At 62.5% G+C, this 19,263-nt stretch overlaps 2 protein-coding genes across 4 annotated transcripts; both read right to left on the bottom strand.

Moving 5' to 3' along the window:
- Positions 1-3,082: 3,082 nt before the first annotated feature.
- On the bottom strand, positions 3,083-18,505 carry SCAMP4 (secretory carrier membrane protein 4). Of its 3 annotated transcripts, none has more exons than XM_079114875.1 (7): positions 18,439-18,505; positions 10,553-10,603; positions 8,456-8,584; positions 7,956-8,112; positions 6,868-6,969; positions 6,031-6,148; positions 3,083-4,737 (listed from the first exon to the last, which is right to left on the bottom strand). In XM_079114875.1, the coding sequence occupies exons 2-7, from the start codon at positions 10,557-10,559 to the stop codon at positions 4,558-4,560; spliced, it is 693 nt and encodes a 230-aa protein (XP_078971001.1). In that variant the 5' UTR covers positions 10,560-10,603; positions 18,439-18,505; the 3' UTR covers positions 3,083-4,557. The 3 variants fall into 3 exon arrangements, with proteins under 3 accessions (XP_078971001.1, XP_078971000.1, XP_078970999.1); XM_079114874.1 differs by lacking the exon at positions 18,439-18,505 and adding an exon at positions 10,932-11,028; XM_079114873.1 differs by lacking the exon at positions 18,439-18,505 and having other exon boundaries at positions 10,553-10,861.
- Positions 12,052-18,482, bottom strand: ADAT3 (adenosine deaminase tRNA specific 3; the record flags this gene model as incomplete). The annotated part of the gene is made up of 2 exons (XM_079116659.1): positions 18,439-18,482; positions 12,052-13,153 (listed from the first exon to the last, which is right to left on the bottom strand). The coding sequence occupies exon 2, from the start codon at positions 13,138-13,140 to the stop codon at positions 12,052-12,054; it is 1,089 nt and encodes a 362-aa protein (XP_078972785.1). The 5' UTR covers positions 13,141-13,153; positions 18,439-18,482.
- Positions 18,506-19,263: the final 758 nt, after the last annotated feature.

The raw sequence follows: 19,263 nt of genomic DNA, 5'->3' as shown, positions 1-19,263 counted from the left end.
GCTGGGGGCTCAGATACGCCTCCAGCCCACATCAGAGGCCAGTTCTGCAGCTTCCCTCCATTTCCTCACTTCCAGCCATTCCGTTCTCTTTGGAAATGAGATGGTCAAGGCTGAGGGTGCGAGTTTGCAGAGCGGTGGGCCCTCCCCTGGGAGACGCAGCCCCGCAGCCCTGGGCTGGAGGGCACTGTGAAGAGTAGTACAGTGCGAGGCCAGCCTGGGAAGAACAGGGGCCTGGGAGCTGTACAGGGGCCACTGGACTTGCCTGTCCTATAGGCAGAGGGCAGCGGGCATTTGCATGGCTGAGTGTATCTGTGTGCTGTGGCTGGCAAGGCAAAGGTCCATGTGTTACAGGAGGTCCTCAGGCAGAGCTCGGGGGGAGGTGGGCTCTGGGGACAGCCTGCTCGTCCTCTCAGCTTCCTGAGATGTTCCCACCAGGATGTCGACCCTGCTCCCCACAGACAGGGCCCCAATCTTGATCTTGGGCCGCGGAGCCTTGAGCTGAGGTGACCCTCTCTTTCTTCCTGAGCACCTGGTGTGCACTGTGAGCCTGTGGTGTGAGGGCTGGTGTGAGCGGAGTGTGTGGGCTGGGGGTGCCGTGGGCACAGGTGAGGCTGGGCATGCCCTCTGCTCCGCGGGCTTCCCTGCTGGAGGACTCTTCCAGGTGATGGCTGTGTCCCCAGAGCAGCAGGGGTCCTGGCAGGCACTGCGGCCTGTGGAAGGTGGCTTCCTCTGGTGATGCTTCCTTGGCACTGCGGTGCTAAGGAATCACAGGAAGGGACCAGGTCTCCCTGAGCCTCCTGTCCGAGACTGGCTGTGCAGTGCAGCCCATGGCAGACAGGTGCCCAGGGCAGGGAGACCGCCTGTGGAGGCGCCAGCTGGACCCCCTGCCCCATCCACCAGCCCCGTGTGAGCCTGGTGGCACTGCCCTGTGGAAAGGTAGCCTCTAGGTCCAGGCAAGGGGTGGCCACTGACAATCTCTCTACATCGAAGACTCTGTTCTGTGCTGGGGACATAGCGTTCCATCCACTGTGTAAGGCCCCGATTCCATCCCCAGCACTGGACAAGAGACGGGGACCAGAAGAGACCACAAACGTACACCTGTGCTCCTGTCTCTGGGCACACAGTGGCCTGTGCCATCCTGAACCCTCCAGCAGGAGGCTGGCACCCATGGGGCCCTTAACTTGGGGCCTCCAGAACCATGAACCAAATAAGCCTCCAAAATAAGCCTTCAAAGCCAGTGGAGTCTGTGCTTCAGCAGCCGGACCACAGGCTGACCCAAAGCACCCACCTGCTGCTCCGGGCCTGGGACCAGGGAGGAAGGGAAGAGGGAAGGGGAGGAGCAGAGAGGACCAAGCTCCCCTGCAGACCACAGCCGGAACCCGCCTCCTCCCAGGACTAGGCCCTGGGAGGGACACCACTGGGGGCCAGAGGGCAGGGCGCTGTCGTCCACACAGCCACCTGGACACACAGGTCGTCACCCAACCTGAGGAGTCCCACCACGGACAGTGGCCACCAGGGATCCCAGAGCACCCAGGCCCTTGTCCCTCCATCACGGTTTCCTCATTCCCTGGACCATCCTGGGGCCCCAAAGGGACATGGCCACTCAGAGAGAAGCCTGTGTCCTGCTTGTTTCCTGGTCTCGCCCACTGCTGCTCCTCCGCTTCCCGGACTCCTTGGCAGGTGCTGGCACACAGCGATGTGGAGTCTCCTGGGAAGATGGACAGGGGACGCTCAGGAATAGCTGGAGCATGACATCACCTTCGGGACCGTGACGTGGGTTTCAGTGGGGTTCTGGCTTTGGCGGGGACAGGCTCACGGAGGTGCTCTGGGGAGGCAGGTTGTGGGCATGGCCAGGGCAGGCTGGGCCACTTGGTGAGGCGAGGGCACCCCCAGAGCAGAGCAGCAGGAAGCCCTGGGGCCTGAGGAGCCCGAGGGAGCTCCGGCACCACGTGGGGGGTCTGCAGCCACTGTGTGGGGGAAGTGGCTGGAGGGTGGCGGGAGGGCCGGTGTCCAGCAGAGGCTGGGAGGGGGCAGCTGTGCCCTCGGCACCCATCGCTCAATGCCGCACACGTGGCACACGCATGAGGACGTGCTGTTGGTGGCCCGGCTGCTGCGGCTCACACCGCTGGAGGTGGCAAGGCTGGGGCCACGGTGAGGCAGGACTCTTCCTTCCCAGCCTCGTGGGGGTCCGCCCCAGGCCCCCCAGCCTCAGCGGGGCCAGAGACCCTTGGTGTCTACAGAGCAGTCTCCTGACTGCTGTCTGTGGGGGCCGGGCTCCTCTTCTCGGTGCTCGGACGGGGACCCAGGGCCTCGCACGTGCTAGGCTAGCCTCCCACCACTGAGCCGCACCCCCAGCCCTTCTTGTTTTGAGACAGGGTCACATAAGTTGTCCAGGCTGGCCTGGAACTCACCATCCTCCTGAGCCGCTGGGATGACCGGTGTGGCCCCAGTCCTGGCGAGTTTCCCCTTTTATGAAGAGTCGCCCTGATGACCTCAGTATAACGGATCCCATCTGCCAAGATCCCGTCTCCAAAGATCACCTGAGGTCCTGGGGTTGGGACTTCACCACGGCACAGGAGCGAGGTGCAGTCCACCCTGCCAGCTCCCAGGCCGTCCCTCTGGATCTCTGTGCCCCAGGCCCAGGCCCTCGGGCAGAGGCGGTGAGGACCTGGCAAGGAGCAGGGCCTCGCAGCGCACGTGAACTGGAGGCAGATGGCAGGGCAGAGGCCAGGTCGGACAGGCCAGGGGCCTCCTGCTCAGAAGCCAGCAGAACCTGCTGGAGCTGTGGGGGAGCAGAGGCAGAGCCCCAGGGTGGCCTTGCCCAGGGCCAGAGCTGTGCCTCAGAGGCGTCCAGCAAACTGCCACTCCCGCCTCTGCAGGGCACTCTGCCCTCAGGGCCAGCGTGGCTGATCTCCTCTCTGAGATGCCCACCCAAGCGGAGAACGCGGAGTGTGTGCGAGAACCGGGAGGGGCCGGGTACAGTGCCCCCCCCAGGGACCTCGAGGATCAGACGCAGGCCCTGTGCTCTGGGACCCACTGGTGGAGGAAAACCTGGGGACACACACACAAACAGCCCCTGCTGTCTGAGGCGGAAAGAGGGTTTATTTCCAAATAGTTTCACATAGTAAAACCCACCACGCCTCAAAGGTGCAGGGGTGGCAGGTGCTGCTGGCAGTTCAAGGCCCTTCCCCATGGTGGCCACATGGCTCTGCCACCCAGCAGGACAGTCACCGGGCAGGGCAGGCTTCTGTGGGCCTGTGCTGGCTGGGAAATCTTAGGGCTCTGGGGGACCCAGGCTTGCATCTGCACCTGGCTGCCTTCGCCTCTGCTCTGGGGTGCAGAACGTGGGTCCCTGGCACCTGGGTGGCTCCTGGCAAGGGGCTGGTGACCACACACAGGCATAGGCCAAAGGGCCCTACCCCGTGAAGGTGTGGCAGCTGGACGCTGTGAGGTTTGGCCAGCAGCATAAGAAGGTCACCAAGGGGGCTTTATGCCCAAATGTCATCAAAGGGGCTGTAACAGGCCCAGGAGACTGGCTTTTTGGTTCTAGCATTTTCCTAGCTGTGGGTGGCCACGAAGCCTTTAATTCATCCACGCATTTATTCAGTGTGGTGCCGGCCAGCCCGTGCTCTGGCTCTCCAAAGGACACAGCCATCCTGGGCGAGGCGGGGTGGCAGTTTGCTGGACGCCTCTGAGGCACAGCTCTGGCCCTGGGCAAGGCCACCCTGGGGCTCTGCTTCTGCTCCCCCACAGCTCCAGCAGGTTCTGCTGGCTTCTGAGCAGGAGGCCCCTGGCCTGTCTGACCTGGCCTCTGCCCTGCCATCTGCCTCCAGTTCACGTGCGCTGCGAGGCCCCGCTCCTTGCCAGGTCCTCGCCGCCTCTGCCCGAGGGCCTGGGCCTGGGGCGCAGGGTAGGGCGCGCCCCAGGAGCGGAGGGGCCTGCCACAGCCACAGCCACAGCCACACGGAGTTCCAGAGGCTCTGGGCAGGACGCCTGGGGAGGAAGGGTGGACGGGTGGACGGGCGGCGCAGGTCACTGGTGAAGCGGGCTCTGCCTCTGGCCATTCCTTGGGCTGGTCCTCATAAGCCACTGCTACAGGAGGGTGACAAGGCTCTGTATCACAGCCCCGGCCACCACAGGGGACCTGGACCCTGCAAGGGCTCTTCCTGGTTGGCTCTGAGGGTGCCATGAGCAGCCTGGAGCAGGGACACTGTGTCAGCAGCTCTGGATGGACAGTTGGCACCAGTCTGCTGCCACTGTCCCCCTGCCCTGCAGCTGGGCCCTCTGCAGCCGGAAGACAGAGGCTGCGTCTGACAGGGTGGGTGCGAGCGGCCACCTATTCTCAGGAGCGTGAGGCGTACTGCTGGACAGCAGAGGCCGGAGAGCTGCCAGGCGGGGCCTGCCAAGAGCACCACTGCTGGGGCAGGAGGAACACCGGGCCCCCAGACGCTGGCCAGGGCGGGCCGCAGGGACAGACGCTCAGGCTCACGGACCCGAGCAGCAATGGGAGCGAAGGGGCAGGGAAGGCGGGCGGGTGGCAGGGCCAGCCAGCTCCCCCTAAGGCCACTGGCTGCCACTGGCTGGATAGTTGGGCACGGTGGGGTACTCGGGCAGGCTGTTCCCCGAGAAGTTGTTGTACTGGGCCTCCCGTGAAGGGGGGTTTCGCCAGGCACCCGTGCTCCACTCTGTCTGTGCCTTCTGGAAGTTTCCACCAGTGCCACGGTAGATTCTGTGCACCTACAGGGTCAGAAGATCAAGGAGAAAGGTCAGGCCCCCCTCTCCTGTGAGCGTCCACAGACACAGTCTGGGAACACGGCCACCCTTGTCCACCACGTCCTCGGCCACTGGGACAACAGAGCGACAGGGCAGGCCTGCAGGATGCAGCCCCACGGCAGGAGCACCGGGCTAGGCAGCCTGTCCAGGGCCTGAATGCACGCCTTTCACCAGGCGGTGGGCCATACCCATGGCAGGACAAGAGGCACGTGGACACCAGTGGACAGGGCAGTCAGCCAACCGCCCAGCCACACAACGCGAGTCAGAGATGCGGGAAATGGCATGGGAAGGTGTCTTCAGACAGAGGGAAGGAGAGCCAGGCTAGGCCTCCCAGATGCCCCCACTGGCCCAGGCCCCCAGCGTCCCCCACTCCATGTTTCATGTTTATTTTGGTGCTGGGGACAGAACCCAGGGCCTGGTGTGTGCCAAGCACGTCCTACCCGAGCCGCAGGGGCCACAAAGGGTCTGCCCTGCGGCCCTGGACACCACGTTTGCTGCTCCAAACCAAACTAAGTCCACAGAGACTGGAAGTGCAGAGTGGCCTGGTGTGGGCGGGGAGCCTTGGCCGCTGTGCAGGGATGCAGCCTCCACTGAGCACCGTGCGCACAGCCACCTGGAGGCCCAGGTCCTGGCGCAAGCCCCTCAGGGACACGCCCGCCTCACCGGGCGGCTCTCGGCAGTGGCAGGTGGGCGGGTGAAGCCTGGCACACAATGAACCCACCCAGGGCCACCTGTCCACATCCAGCCAGACTCCACTTGGCTCTGCATGGCAGCATGCTCTCCCGGGACCCGGTCCCCCCACAGAGACAGGGCTGCGCCTCTTCCCAAGATGGTGGTGATCTCAGTAAGTGAGAACCGCTTTTCCACCTTGATGTCCTCTGAGTGCACGGCCTGCTGGGCTGTCTGCCCTTCTGTGCAACCGGCTTAGGACCTGTACCCGGCCTTCGGGTACAGACAGAAGAGGCTAAGCACAAGAGAGGCTGCGAGGCTGGCCTCCGACCCTGCCCGACACCATAGGGCCAATAGAGTGGCTGTGCTCAGTCCCCACGCTCCTCTTTGGAGTCTGGGATCTCAGGGTGTCCCCACTGACCCCCCAGGCAGTGACATTCCACAGGTGTGTTGCTGGGATGACGCGCATCCTGCGGGAGTCCCTGGGAGAACTGAGGCCCTGCCTGGTCTCCCTCCAACTTTCCCAACCTGAGATAGTGAGGGGAGAGGAAGGGCAAGGGCTGCACATCCCAGGACCCAAGGACTCACCTTCATGATGGCAACGGCCATCATGGCGGCTGACAAGGAGAACATGATGGCTGAAAGCAGCATGACCACAGCAGCCCCAATGCTGGTCTGGAAGAAGTTGATCGCTGCCAGCCAGCCACTGCAGGGGGGAGAGTGAGCTTCAGCATACACACCAGGCAAGGGTCTGCTATCCTTCATAAACAAAGAGCTCTGACTAATCAATAAGAAAAATAACTGTTGGAAGGACATTCAAGGCATTCAAGAACTACCAGGTGGTTAATACCACGTGAAATGCTTACGTTACCACCTAAGGTACCCAAGCCAGACAAGGTGTCCTTTCCTTACCACACAATGGTGAGAGAACAGAGATGAGCAGTGCCCTGTCAACTGCCCTTTGTGGAGGGCAAAGGAACATCATCCACAAAAAGACAACTGCTCATTCCTTTCTGCTGTTTCACTTTTTTATTTTTAATTTTTTTATTAATCAAATGATACAAAACAACCATCTTTCTGTAAATGCCCAAGCACCAGCTGGTCTTCCTACTCAGAGCAAAACACTTAGCCTCTTCCTGGACTGCTCTCTTTCCTCCCCTGCCCTTGCCCTGAGGCAGTCTTGGGAGGAGGGTGGGGCAGCAGGGAGGGACAGGGTGGCCAGGCAGCTAGTCTGGTGTGGTGAAGAGACTTCAGCTCCCGTTCCAATGCAAATACCAGCCTTGTCCAGCCCACGCTCCAGCCCAGTGCCCGCGGCTCCGCCCCTCCCGCCCCACCCTCTGCTCCACAGGGCTCTCCCTCCAGCAGGGCTGCTCCACCTTCCTTCCCACAGCCCCGGGCTTCCCCAGGGGCCAGCCAGCAGCTTACCAGGCGCCCCATCCTGAGAAGCCAATGGCCTGGATGACAGTCAAGACAAACTGGGCTCCGAAGATGAAGAAGAAGGCCATGAAGTTAAAGGAGCTGTCGGCTCTGAAGGGACAGAGCAGCCGCCACTGTGGCCTGGTGCTCCCAACAGGAAGGGCAGGCCCAAGGGGCGAGAGGAGGGGCTGCTGGCACCCGGGTCCCGGGCATTGCCACGCAGGCGTAAGCGGGAGCCGAATGAACAGGACAAGCCTAGGCAACAGGTGCAGGCCAGCTGAGGGCAACGTCCACAGCGCTTGACGCACACGGCCAAAGTGGAGGCAGCCTGGTGTCCACCCACAGACACACAGACACCCAGAGGACGGACATACAGTGTGCTCCATGCACATATGGAGCCTCCTCAGCCAGGGCAGCAACCAGATGACAGCTGCAGTGTGGACGGACGTGAGGACCTCGTGCTCCATGAGAGCCAGACACAAGGCCATGGGTGTGACCAGTGACGGGAGGGTCCAGGGACGGGACGTGGACCCGCGGGTGCAGGGCTGGAGGGACGGGGCTGCTCGCGGAGACAGGTCTCTCTGGGGCCGGCAGCCTGCTCTGGAGGTAGGTGGAGGCTGCTGGGGGTCGGTGCCAGGGGCGCCTGGGCTGTCAGAAGGCGAGCCAGCAAAGGCTGGGTCTGGCCCGTGGGCACAGCTTGCCCACCCGCCGCAAGTGGAGAAGTTGGGCACAGTGGCACAGGCCTGTCCCAGGGACTGGGGAGGCTGAGGCAGGAGGATCCCAAGTTTAGTTCAAAGCCAGCCTCAGCAACTTAGTGAGACCCTGTCTCCAAATCGAGGACTTTTAAAAGGCTGGGGATGTGGCCGAGTGGTGAACTGTCCCTGGGCTCCAGTCCTAAGTCCCAAACCAGATGAGAGAAGAGGCAGCAGCTAACAACTGAGCAGAGTCCAGGGAAGACCAGGCCCGGGCTCCCTCTGTATAGGGGGACAGCGAAGGAAACCAGGACCCCCCAGGCATCTGGGCACCCACCCTTCAGTGCAGACGGCCAGCCGGCACCAGAGGTGTGGAAACCCTGAGAGGGCGGCCCCTCGACCTACCGGAAGGCCTTGTAGGCGGGTCGGAACCAGCAGACGTAGCTGCAGGGGCTGAAGAGCAGCAGCCAGACCAGCGCCAGGCCAAAGTTTGCTCCAGCGCCTCCGCCAGCCCACCACGCCAGGCAGGCCACCAGGTTCACCAAGAGCGTGGCACAGTAGACTGCAGGGAGGGAGAGGCTGGCTGGCCAGGGCAAGGGCCCCAGGATGCCTCCAGCCCCAACAGCCCTCAGGGGGAGCGCCTGCTGGGCACGGGCCCCATGTGGCTGTCCCCATCCCCGGTTGCGCCGCTGCCTGGAGAACCAGGCCAGGCCGTGGGCCCTGTTCACCAGAGGGGATGCTAGGGCCCCCGAGGCTGGCCCAGTGGGCAGAGGCCACTCACTCCCGCGGGCTGAGCCCAGCTGTCCACCAGAGGGCCGCCTGGGACGGCATGCAGCTCAGGCTCCGCAGCCTGCGGATGGGCGGCTCTCCTCCCGCCCCCCTTGCCCACAGGGTCCAGGGCTCACACATCCACAGCCGGTAGATCCTCTTCACCAGCACCTGGTGCTCGATGGGGATCTCGTCAGAGAAGTCCTGGTAGAAGCAGGGCTGGAGCGGGATGAACCTGGGCAGGGGCGGGAAGTTGTTCTCCTTTCCTGCAAGAAGCCCCGCCCGTGTGGCAGTCAGCTGAAGACAGCCGAGGATGTCCATCACAGACCCCAGGACCTGCCGTCCCCCCGGCACAGGGGACTGAGGCGGGGCCAGGGGAGGCCCTGAGCTGGGGTCACCCAGGGGCACTCCAGGGTCCTCATGAGGACGCAGGAGGGCCAGAGTCAGACAGTCTGCAAGAGGCTACACTGCTGGCTCTGGAGCTGGGGGAGAGGGACAGGGGCTGTCCCTGGGCCTCAGGAGGCCAGGCCGTCGCACCTGGATCTAGCCAGGAAGGCCTGTCAGGTCTTGAGCAGAACTCTGAGGGGGTGGATTTTGTGTGTAGCTTGTGATGATTCCTCTTTCTACTTTTTGAAAATGTCTTTAGTTGTAGATGAACACAATACTGTGGGAAGCCATCACATCTAGCAGAATCAGACGGTTCCCCCTCTGGCTCCCCTAAGTCCACCCTCTCCTGTCCATCACAGGAGAAGCTCACAGGCTCCCAGGCTGGTGAAGCTTCTGTGATGCAGTGAACGAGCCACCAAGAGCACAAGACCAAGGGCCACAGGGACTCCAGGACCACAGTGCTGCAGCCAGGTGGCGGGCCAGCGAGTGCAAAAGCCCTGGGGCGAGCGCCCAAGGGCAGGAGGCAGCGAGGCAGCCAGAGGAGTCTTGCATCCCCCATGGGCCCCCTTTACCTGTGTGTCTAAAAATAAGAGAGCTGGCGACTCCACGCTGTCAGAGGCCAGGGCAGTGTGGCCAGGCCCGTCACAAGAGTATCGCTCTTGTGTGCTTATTGATAGACGTTTATGCGTAACTGATTGATGAACAGCCAACACCATCCTCCGGCAGTTGACCCTTTTCTCATTCACGTAGGACATGGCTGAGACCCCCACCCAATGCCTTTATTGTGTCAATTTACTTTTATGCAGTGCTGAGGATCACACTCAGTGACCCACACGTGCCGGGCAGCACCTGGCACTGAGCCCCACTCTGGCCTGCTGGGGTGCTTCCTTGCAATGGCCACAGGATGCTCTGTGCACTCAGCAGCCACGTCCCAACACCGTCGACATCTGTGATCCAGGAAGATTCCAGCACAGTATGTTTCCTTGTGCTTCTGTAACGAAGCCCAAAGACCTGGGCAGCTTCAAACAACTGGAGTCCACCCTCGCAGTCCTGGAGGCTGGAGGCTGAGATCCCTGTGCCGGCTCCAGAGGGCCCTTCCTGTCCCTTGGTTTATGGGTACATCACCCCAGTCTGTGCCGCCTCCACCCAGCAGTCTTCCTGTGTCTGTCCCAACTACCCTCTTTACAGGCACCCCCTCACTGGACTAGGGCCCCCTATACCAGTATGACCTCATCTTAACTGTCACCTGCAAAGACCTATCTCCAAACGAGGACCCACTGCAGGCCCTGGGGCCGGGATGTGGCAGGTCCTCCCGTGACTCGGCATGCAGGCCAGCTGCACTGCGCCTGCACGTGCCACGTGCTCTATCTCAGCTGACGCTGCTGTAGGAAACACCCGAGGCCAACCTGGTCCTCACGGGCTCCCAGGCTGGCAAAGCTTCTGTGATGCAGTGAACGAGCCACCAAGAGCACAAGACCAAGGGCCACAGGGACTCCAGGACCACAGTGCTGCAGCCAGGTGGCGGGCCAGCGAGTGCAAAGGCCCTGGGGCGAGCGCCCAAGGGCAGGAGGCGGCGAGGCGGCCAGAGGAGTCTTGCATCCCCCGCGGGCCCCTTCTCTCCTCACTGGTGCCCTCCTTCCTTTCCAAAGGAGAGACACAGGAAGCGTGGCTCTGCCGCTTCCAACATGGCAGCTTCGCAGGCGAAACACATCTCACGAGGGTCTAGGCAGCAGGCCCCATGACAACAGGCTGGGGCCGAAGCTCGGGGAAAGGCTAGGTCCCCTTCTGCCCAGGGACACGTCCTGGGTGAAAAGGAGACCCCGTCCCCCCATCCCCTGGGGACTTACCCGACATTTCTGCTTTGGCTGACCAGGACGGGAGCTGAAGCCTGCAGCCACCTGAAAGGAGACAGGACGTCAGGGCCGCCTGATGCCCAGCTTCAGGTCCAGGGCTGCCCTGGGAAGGGTGCCGGCTGTGAGCAGAAGGCCCTGGTGGTGCCCAACGTCCTGTGCTCCTGCCTGCAAAGCCAGCCCAGCTGGGATGCTGGCTCAGCAGGCGCCACGGCCCGGATGTGGGGCCGCCAGTCATCACTTCCCCTCAGTGCGCCGAGCACCAGGAGGGGAGGGAAGGCTGCAGGGCCCTGCCACTCACAGACCTGGGCTGCCACGTCCCCAGGTCCCTCGTCCCTCGTCCCTCCCCACTGCCCCAGCGCCGTGGCCACCCCACCCTGCTCCAGGCTTCCGACTCCCACGGCTCCAAGCACCTCAGCGCTGCTGCAGGCCCTAGTTCCAGCTGAACCGCTGAGGACTGCTGTGTGGCTTCAGGCGACAGCCACCACCAAGCCACCGTCCTTGCCTGGAGCCTCTCAAGGGAGGCCCGTCACAACCCGAGGGCACCAAGCTCATCACAGAGCGGCCCGGCCTGTGTGGCCCTGCTGCTGTCCGGCAGCTCTTGGTGCAGCGGGTCACACGGGAACGGGGCAGGACGGCACCACGGTGGGAGCAGGTCCCTGGGACACTGGGTTCCCCAGACCCAGGCACGGCACCAGCGGAAGGCAGGACTCGCAGGGTCCGGGCTGGCCTCCCTGGGCCTGACCACCTGCGTGGCACAGCGGCGGCACTTCCGGTGAGGCCCTGCTGGTCCCACAGGTGCGAGGCAGGCCCCTGCCCTCAGGGCTGCGCCTTGGGCACCTCCTCTCGGCACGGCTCTGCTCTAGTCCCTGCTCTAGTCCCAGCACGCCTGGCCCTTCCTTGCTGGAGGCCAGGTGGGCTCAGCCAGCCAGTGTGCTGTCTGCTGTGTGGGCACCCTGGACAGGACTCCCGCCTGCCCCCTTGGGCTGGAACTGACACCAGGCTGGGAGTCCTCGAGAACATGCAGTCCCTGGGTCAGGCCCCGCACACCGCTGGGGACGCTGGTAGGTGTTTAGAGACCCCCAACTTCAGCGCACCTCAACACCCCTGAGATACAGTAAGTGGGTGAGACCAGGAGAAGCCTTCAGGTAGGCTGGCTCTGACTGGCCAGAGGCCAGAGAGGTGCCACCTGGGGCTTCCTCCACCCAGGGAGACGTGCGCCCCTGGCCTGCTGGGTAGAGGCCCTCCCTTGGCAAGTCTCCTGCAGCACGCGGGGGCTCTAAGCAGGCAGCAGCTGGGTTCTGGGTGGTTTATTTTCACACATCAAAGCCATTCCTGACACAAGCGCAGAGGACCCGAGACTGTCGACAACCTGCGGCGCATAGCCGGCCGCGCTGCAGCTCCCCGCCCGCCGGCAGAGCAGCAGGCCTGGCCTGGGAGGCAGGCGGGCGCACGGTGAGGAGGCAGGAGGGCAGCCCTGCAGGAGCAGCCTGTAGTCAGTGCCTCCCAGAAGCAGGGCGCTGGGCCTCGGTGTCAGGGTCCAGGCGGCCGCACTGGTCCTCGAGAACGCCGCGGAAGACCTGGAAGCGGTGGTTGAGGCCGGGCTGGGCGTGCACGCGGAAGCGTGTGCCCAGGGCGCCATCGGGCGAGGGCGCCCCGTAGAAGACTCGCCGGATGCGCGAGTGCACCAGGGCCATGGCGCACATCACGCAGGGCTCGCGGGTGACGTAGAGGTCGCAGCCAGTGCACACGTAGGGCAGGCCATCCTCGTCCCCGTCCTCCAGCTTGCGCACGGTGCCCGCCTGCACGCCCTGAGGGGCAGTGGCCAGGGCGAACGAGCAGGCCGGGTGGCTCCTGAAGCTGCGGGTGCCCCGGCCCTGGCCCTGGGCCACCAGGTCCACACACACCATGACCGCGTGCAGCAGAGGGTTGCCTGCACAGCTGCAGTCGTGGCCTGTGGCCAGCACGCGGCCCGAGGCCGGGTCCACCACAACTGCTCCCACAGCCCTCAGGCCCTGGGCCGCTGCCCGCCGGGCCACCTGCACGGCACGCTCCATGTGGCTCTGCATCACCGCCCGCTCCTGTGCCGAGAAGAGCTGTCCAGCCAGGGCGCTGGCCACCTGCTTGTCCTCGTGGAAAGAAGTGGGCCAGTGGGCCTGAGCCTCCTCAAACTGCGCCCTGGTCAGGGGAGGCTGGGCAGGCACAGGCACCAGGAAGGGCTGCCCCAGGCCCTGGGGGTCCACGGCCGGCCATGGGAGGAGCTCGGCCAGAGCGCGTGTGCCCGCGGCTGGCTCCGCCAGGCACAAAAGCAGTTCCAGCGCATGGGGGCCATGGGCATCCGCGCTGCGCCGTACCCGCTTGAGATGAGGCTGGGCGGGCAGCGGGTAGACGGCCGAGACCTCCCTGAGGAGGCGAGAGGTCTGGCGCTGGTCAAGGACGGGCGCGGCGTGGGCCAGCACCAGCTCCACGCGCCGGGACTGCTGCTCCGACAGGACGGGGAGCACCCGCCAGGGCGCTGGCTCTCCTCCCGCACTCCCAGCCTTCTCGGGGCCGGGCGGATCCATGAGGCCCGGGGCTGACTCCATCCCGCGAGGCTGACTGTGGGAGAGAGATGGGACCAGAGCGTCATCCGCCTGCTGCGGTGCAGGGTCAGCGAGGAGTCCTCCTGAGAGGCGTGGGCTCCGAGGGCTGTGGGTGCCCGGGTGGGTGCGCCCACGCTCACATCTGCACAGAGTCCAAACTGCCTCTGGCTCTCCCAGGAGATGGGGTGCAACTGACATGCCAAAGGGACATCCTCTCAACGTACGGCGGCCCAGTGAGGGTCTCATCGGGAGCCACGACCACTAGCACATCCGCGCTGGTTCCATCCCCAAAGGCCTCGAATCGCCGCCCCCCCCCACACACCCTGGGCAGCCACTGATCTGCCATCAGTGTCTACGGCGGCCAGCGGTCAGACGTCTGAGCAGCGGACGTGTGGCGGCTTCAGGATGGAGCGTTGCTGTGCCAAGAACAGAGACCCTAGGTGACGGCCAGCAGAGCTTCAGAGACCTCAGTCCCAAGGCCAGAGGAACCAGCACGAGGCGCAGACCCTTCCCCAGCCAAGCCTCCGGATGAGAACACAGCCCCAGCTGGTCCCGAGACTCCCGTCTGCTAAGACCCTGCACAGAGGGCCTAGCCAGGCCTCCTGACCACAAGGGGGCTGCAGACGGGCATCACTTAGCATCTGACTGTGGGGCAGTTTCCCACGTGGTGGCCAGGGACAAACACTCCCAGCTCCAAGGAGAGCGCAAAGCCCAGTGCTAGCAGGGAGCGTCTGCCTCCAGGCTGCACAGAGGAAAGGCCTGAGATGTGCACCAGACACAGCCCTCCCGCAACGGGCACAGGCTTGCCACGCCGCCGGCCACAGCCCTGCACCACGCTGGACGCGGGCTTCACCTTGGGTCTGGCTCCCTACCCCCTGCCAGTCACAGCAGAAGCCCTGCAGGAAGCAGGACTGCGTGGGTCCAGCCAGGCAGGAGGTGGGGCGACACACAGCCCCTCTCCCGGGGCCCCTGAAGGCTCCTGAACCACAGCACAGGGTGCTGTGCCGAGGACTTGCTTTCCTGATAACGTGTTGGAGATTGAGCCCCAGGGCACGTCACCACTGAGCTGCACACCCACATCCCCAGACTTTTTTTTTTTTAAGTTAGAGACAGGGTCCTGCTACGTTGCTCAGAACCTCACTAAGTTGCTGAGGCTGTCCTTGAATACGAGATCCCCTGCCTCAGCCTCTGGGCTGCTGGGATACAGGCGTGGCCACAGACCCAGCTACGCCAAGCGCTTTCTCAAAGAGCCTGACCTGCTATTGCCACTATCATCCCACGGGGCACAGCAAGAAGGCGCAGCTGGGCTGGCCATTCCGCTGTGGAGCAGCGGGCTGGTGCCCAGGTTCCTGGCCCACAGAGTCTGAGAGGTCAGACAGCCAGGGCAGGGAGGCAGTGCCAGAGACACCAAGCCTGCGAAGCCCCTGGAGCTCTGCACGTTGGCCCCCAGATCGCCGGCACAGGCCCATCATGACAACCTAAAGCCGCCAGCTTGGTGGGCCAGGTGCTCGTCCCCATGCTCCTGGGGCCAGGTCTGCCCCCAGCCAACTTGCTCCACCAAAGGCAGCCCAGGCTGGCACCCGAGGCTTCCTCACAGCACACCCAAGGGTCTCAGCCCGATTCCAGAGAGGCAGGACCTGGGACAGAGGTGCCAGCCACCCTGTGCTCAGCAGAGCAAAGCCCACCCTGCAGGTCTGCAGCCCCATCCTCAGAAGGCAGCTGCCAGACTGGCAGCAAGGCCAGGGACTTGGGCTGCCAGGGTTGCCTACCCTCCCTGCCAGGAGGGGATCTTGGTCCTCAACTCCTGTGCAGTAGGGTTCTCCAGAAAATCATGTTAGCGTGGTCTTGGGACCCTGATACACTGTCCACACATGACAGGAAACGATGCCACGCCAGGTATGGTGTCCTGGGTCCAGGTCAGAGGCTGAGCTGGAGGAGGCTTGAGCCTAGGAGGGTGAGGCCATCCTGGATAACCAAGGCAGAACCACCTCAAAAACAAGTGAGATGGAAGCAGCACCCCAGGTCACAGCCCAGGAGCCCAAGTGGCGGGGGACGGAGACACTTCCAGGGCTGGGCCTTGGACCAGGACAGTGCTCAGACACCTGAGAAGAGGTGCGGTGTCACTGAGTCCCTGGAGGGGCTGGCCAGGAGTGCACAGGAAGTGCTCCCACAGAAGTGACACCCAGCTGTCCTCAGGGACCCAGTGGCCCTGCACCCCTGAGCCCACACAGTGGATTTGAGACTTGTTCCGAAAGGAAGAAAATAAATGTCCTTGTTGACTTTTTATGTATCAGTCACAGGTCAAAATAACAACGCTCTGTTAAGTAATGCATATCGTAAGCCAGGTCGCGGCCACACCTGTCATTTCGGCAACTTGAGAGGCTGAGGCAGGAGGATCACAAGTTTAAGGCCATCCTGGGCAACTCAGCGAGACCCTGTCTCAAAATAGAAAATAAAAAAAGGGCTGGGTGTGGCTCGGTGGTACAGTACCCCTAGGTTCAATGCCAGGAACAGGGAAAAAATAAAGCATTCTGTTAAGATGAATTCAAATGCTTTTTTACTTTTTACTTTTTTTTTTTTTTTTTCGGTACTGGGGATCGAACTCAGGGCCATGTGCTTGCAAGGCAAGCGCTCTACCAGCTGAGCTGTCTCCCCAGCCGTTTTTTCACTTTTTTAAAACATGGCTTCTAAAAAGCCTAACACATGTGCCGAGGTGTTGCTTGGTGGCTGTACTTTCCAGCATGCATAAGGCCCTGGGCTAGATGCCAGCACCAAGGGAAAAAGCCACCACCCTTAACGTCACCTGTGTGGCTCATGTTGTTCCTAGCAGAGGGGGCTCTCAGTAGACATGAGATGTGCCACAGACGGTGTTAAAATGACTCTGGATTGCCTTGACCCCACAGTCTTGCGGGGCCTTGGCAGGACCACCCCACCACCGGGCAGAGACGCGGCTATCACACCACGAGACAGGCTCATGGCTCGGCAGCCAGAAGTCCCTGATGATGGGTTCCAGTATCCGCCAGTCACCCTACAGGGCACACGGGCCTGCCTTTTTTTTAAGTACTGGGGTTGAACCCAGGGGTACTCCACCACTGAGCCACATCCCAGCCCTTTACATTTATTTTTGGTTTTTTAGTTGTGCATGGACACTTCTTCCTTTCTTTACTTGTTTTTAGTTGTAGGTGGACACAATACTTCATTTATTTATATGTGGTGCTGAGGATGAACCCGGTGCCTCATACATTCTAGACAAGCGCTCTACCACTGAGCTGCAGCCCCAGCCCCCTTTTCATTTTTGTTTTGAGATGGGGTCTTGCTAAGTTGCTGAGGCTGGTCTTGAAATTGCCATCCTCCTGCCTCAGCCTCCCATGTCACTGCGATGTCAGGCGTGCACCTCGGCCCAGCCCTTGCTGAGGCCTCTGATGCGATCGGCTCATCCTGTGCACTGCACACTGGTGAACACGCAGGAGCAGAGGTCTGGTGGGAGCAAGGAGACAGGGAATTGGGATGGCTCCTCGAGGGCTTGGTGCCATGGTGATGGCTACCCCGAGGCCCCAAGCCAGGCAGCACCCACAGAAGGTTCACAGCAGCCGTCTGGGTCCTAAATTGGTGGCCCAGACTGCCCAGGCCACAAAAGGTCTGCTGTCTCCAAGGCAGAAGACAAACACAGCCTCGTTTGTCCCCAGAGACTGCAACCTCTGTCTGACAGAACACACAGCAGGCAGCATAGCGGCGGCAGGACCGCACAGGCCCAGCTTCAGGGAGGGGAGCCACAGACCATGGGCAAGGACCCTCTGCACTTCCTGCGGCACTGCTCCTCTCGGCTGGCGGGTAGCTGCCCAAGGCTGGGGTCCACAGCTATTCCCCTTGGCACTGGCCATTTCTGTCCCTCCCCTCATAGCACCAAGCCTAGGCGAGCAACAGGTCCAGCAAGAGAGGGCAACCACTCCCAGCTTGGACTGGCTCTATGGAGAGAGGGCAAACTGTTCCTTTGGGGTAAGTGGGCTTGTGGGTGAAACTCCCAGCAAGCCAGGCTACCTCCCAGGCAAGGAAGTCAGAGCCTGGACCCAGCATATCGGGCTGGAAACACACAGGATTGGCCTTGCCACAGAGGCACTCCCTCAGCTCAGACGTTCCCAGGCAGACCTCCATCACAAGCCTCAGCTCCCACTCCTGTGGAATGGGAATTCAATCACTCTCAGGCAGGGATCAGAAGCAAAAAGGGGCAAAAAGCACAAAAGGCCCAGCACAGTCCTGCTCCAGTCCTGCTCCAGAGGGGCAGGTGGCACGACCATCTCAGGAGGAGTCCAGGACTCCTTGGAAGCAGGACCCATGCCTGGGCCTGGAAGACAGGCAAAGCGGAGAGGGAATTCCAAGCAGCAGTGCTCAATCTCATTCCAAGAGACACTCACCTGCAGTTTCCACGGCTCAGTCCCATCAAATATGGGGGAAAAGCGGGGGACCACATCTGCTCCCTAAATGAATAGGGTCTTCTTCGTGTAAAACGCAGGATACTCCCGAGTTGAGGATAAGTCAATAGCCTTTTCAGCATAAGCATATTACATGCAATATTTGAGATATATGTATGCTTAAAAAGTATCTGTGGGCCCTTCTCTGAACGAAAACTCGAGACCCTCAGGTCCCTGGATAGGCTGTGCAAGAGAACCCAGGTCAGTTTATGAAAGACTCTGAAAATTCACATTTCCAATAACAACAATGATGTCAATTCCCAGGAGTATAAAAAGACTGGGGTGGGCTGGGTGCAGTGACGCAGGTCTGTAATTCCAGCAAATCGCGAGGCTGAGGCAGGATGACCGCATGTTCAAGGTCAGTCTCAGCAACTTAGTGAGACCCTGCCTCAAAATAAAAAATGAATACTGGGGGGAACGTTTGTCTGAAGGCAAACTGGCGATGAGGAGGGGGACACAAGAAGGCGGGATGTAGGTAAACAAGCAACCAGGGGCAGGGGGACTGGCTGCGGTGACCCAGGGCTGGCAGCACCGAGACAAGCTGGGACGCACAGGGTCTCCAGAACTGCTCGGAAGGACGCGCGCAAGCGCACAAATGCAACGGGTTCTGGGTAGGGGCGTGCGACCCTGCGCGCACGCGCAGCTCTCTTGCCGGCCCGCACCCCACGCACGCGCACGCCCACCCGCCCGCCCGAGACGTGCGCAAGCTGGCCAGGCCCACCCCCTCATCCCCGCACGGCCGCCGCCCACCGCCCACATCCCCGTCGCCGCGCCTGTTCCCCCTCCGAGGGAACCTGGGCCGGGAAAACTCGAGTCCCCGACCGCTGCTCACCTAAGGGAGACGGCGCGAGCGCCGTGCTTCGCCAAGTCCTAGCAACCGGCTGGCTCCGCCCCGCGGCGCGGAGCACGACGGGAGCGTAGTTCCGGGGGCGGGGCCTGCGCGAGACCGAGGCGGGGCCTGGACCACAATCCCCAGAAGGCTACGCGCACGCGGCGCCTGGCTCCGCCCTGTCCAGTACCGCGCCCACGTGGCGAGCTCAGGGTCGGGCATCCACACCCTCAGTGGCTCGCGGAAACGCGCTACCTGGTGGTGCTTTTAGAAGCCATCAGAGTAGGGACTGAAGCAGGGGAGACGCGACAGCCGTCTGCAGGCGCTCGGAGGACCCGGTCCCCGGACACCTGCGGGGCGCCAGGTCGCAGCGGTGCCCTTCGCTGCGTCGGGAGTGACCGCGGCCTAGGGCCGGTTTTCCAATCTGTACAGTGGACGGCGGAGACGTCATATTGCTCATTGTATGAGCAATTCCGGGGACTCGGTTCACTTGAACAGGTGTACCGGGGAAGGATAATTTGTCACCCAGACACGCGCTTGGCAGGGCCTGGGACATTTTCGTTGTCGGACTCGGGAGGGGCTGTGGCGTGGAGGAGGCAGAGGTCGGGATCCCGGGCTTAACGCGGGGATCAAGGAAGGGGTAAATCCAGGTCCAAAGGGCGCACAGATGCGCACCTTAGGATTCCCCGCCGTGATAAGGTAGTGCACCCTCCTGCCGGAAGCAGAGGATTTCCCGCCGACTCCGGGGGCTGAAGGGAGGACGCCCCGCGCCGCCCCTCTCTCCTGGCAGCGCCCTTGGCTTGGCCCATTCGCGGGCCAGCGACAGGG

This window comes from Sciurus vulgaris (genome assembly GCF_902686455.1).
Source record: "Sciurus vulgaris genome assembly, chromosome: 16".
Lineage (NCBI taxonomy): Eukaryota > Metazoa > Chordata > Mammalia > Rodentia > Sciuridae > Sciurus > Sciurus vulgaris.
Note: the sequence above shows the minus strand (reverse complement) of the source record. Positions and strands in the feature narration are given on the sequence as shown.

Coding starts and splice junctions, on each gene's coding strand:
- SCAMP4 (XM_079114873.1), bottom strand. CDS start 10,793: ATGACTGGCGGCCCCACATCCGGGCCGTGGCGCCTGCTGAGCCAGCAT. Junction 6,149..6,867: donor TTCTCAGGATGGGGCGCCTG/GTAAGCTGCTGG, acceptor TCCCCCCTGCAG/TGGCTGGCTGGCAGCGATCA. Junction 4,738..6,030: donor TGGCCGTTGCCATCATGAAG/GTGAGTCCTTGG, acceptor CTGACCCTGTAG/GTGCACAGAATCTACCGTGG.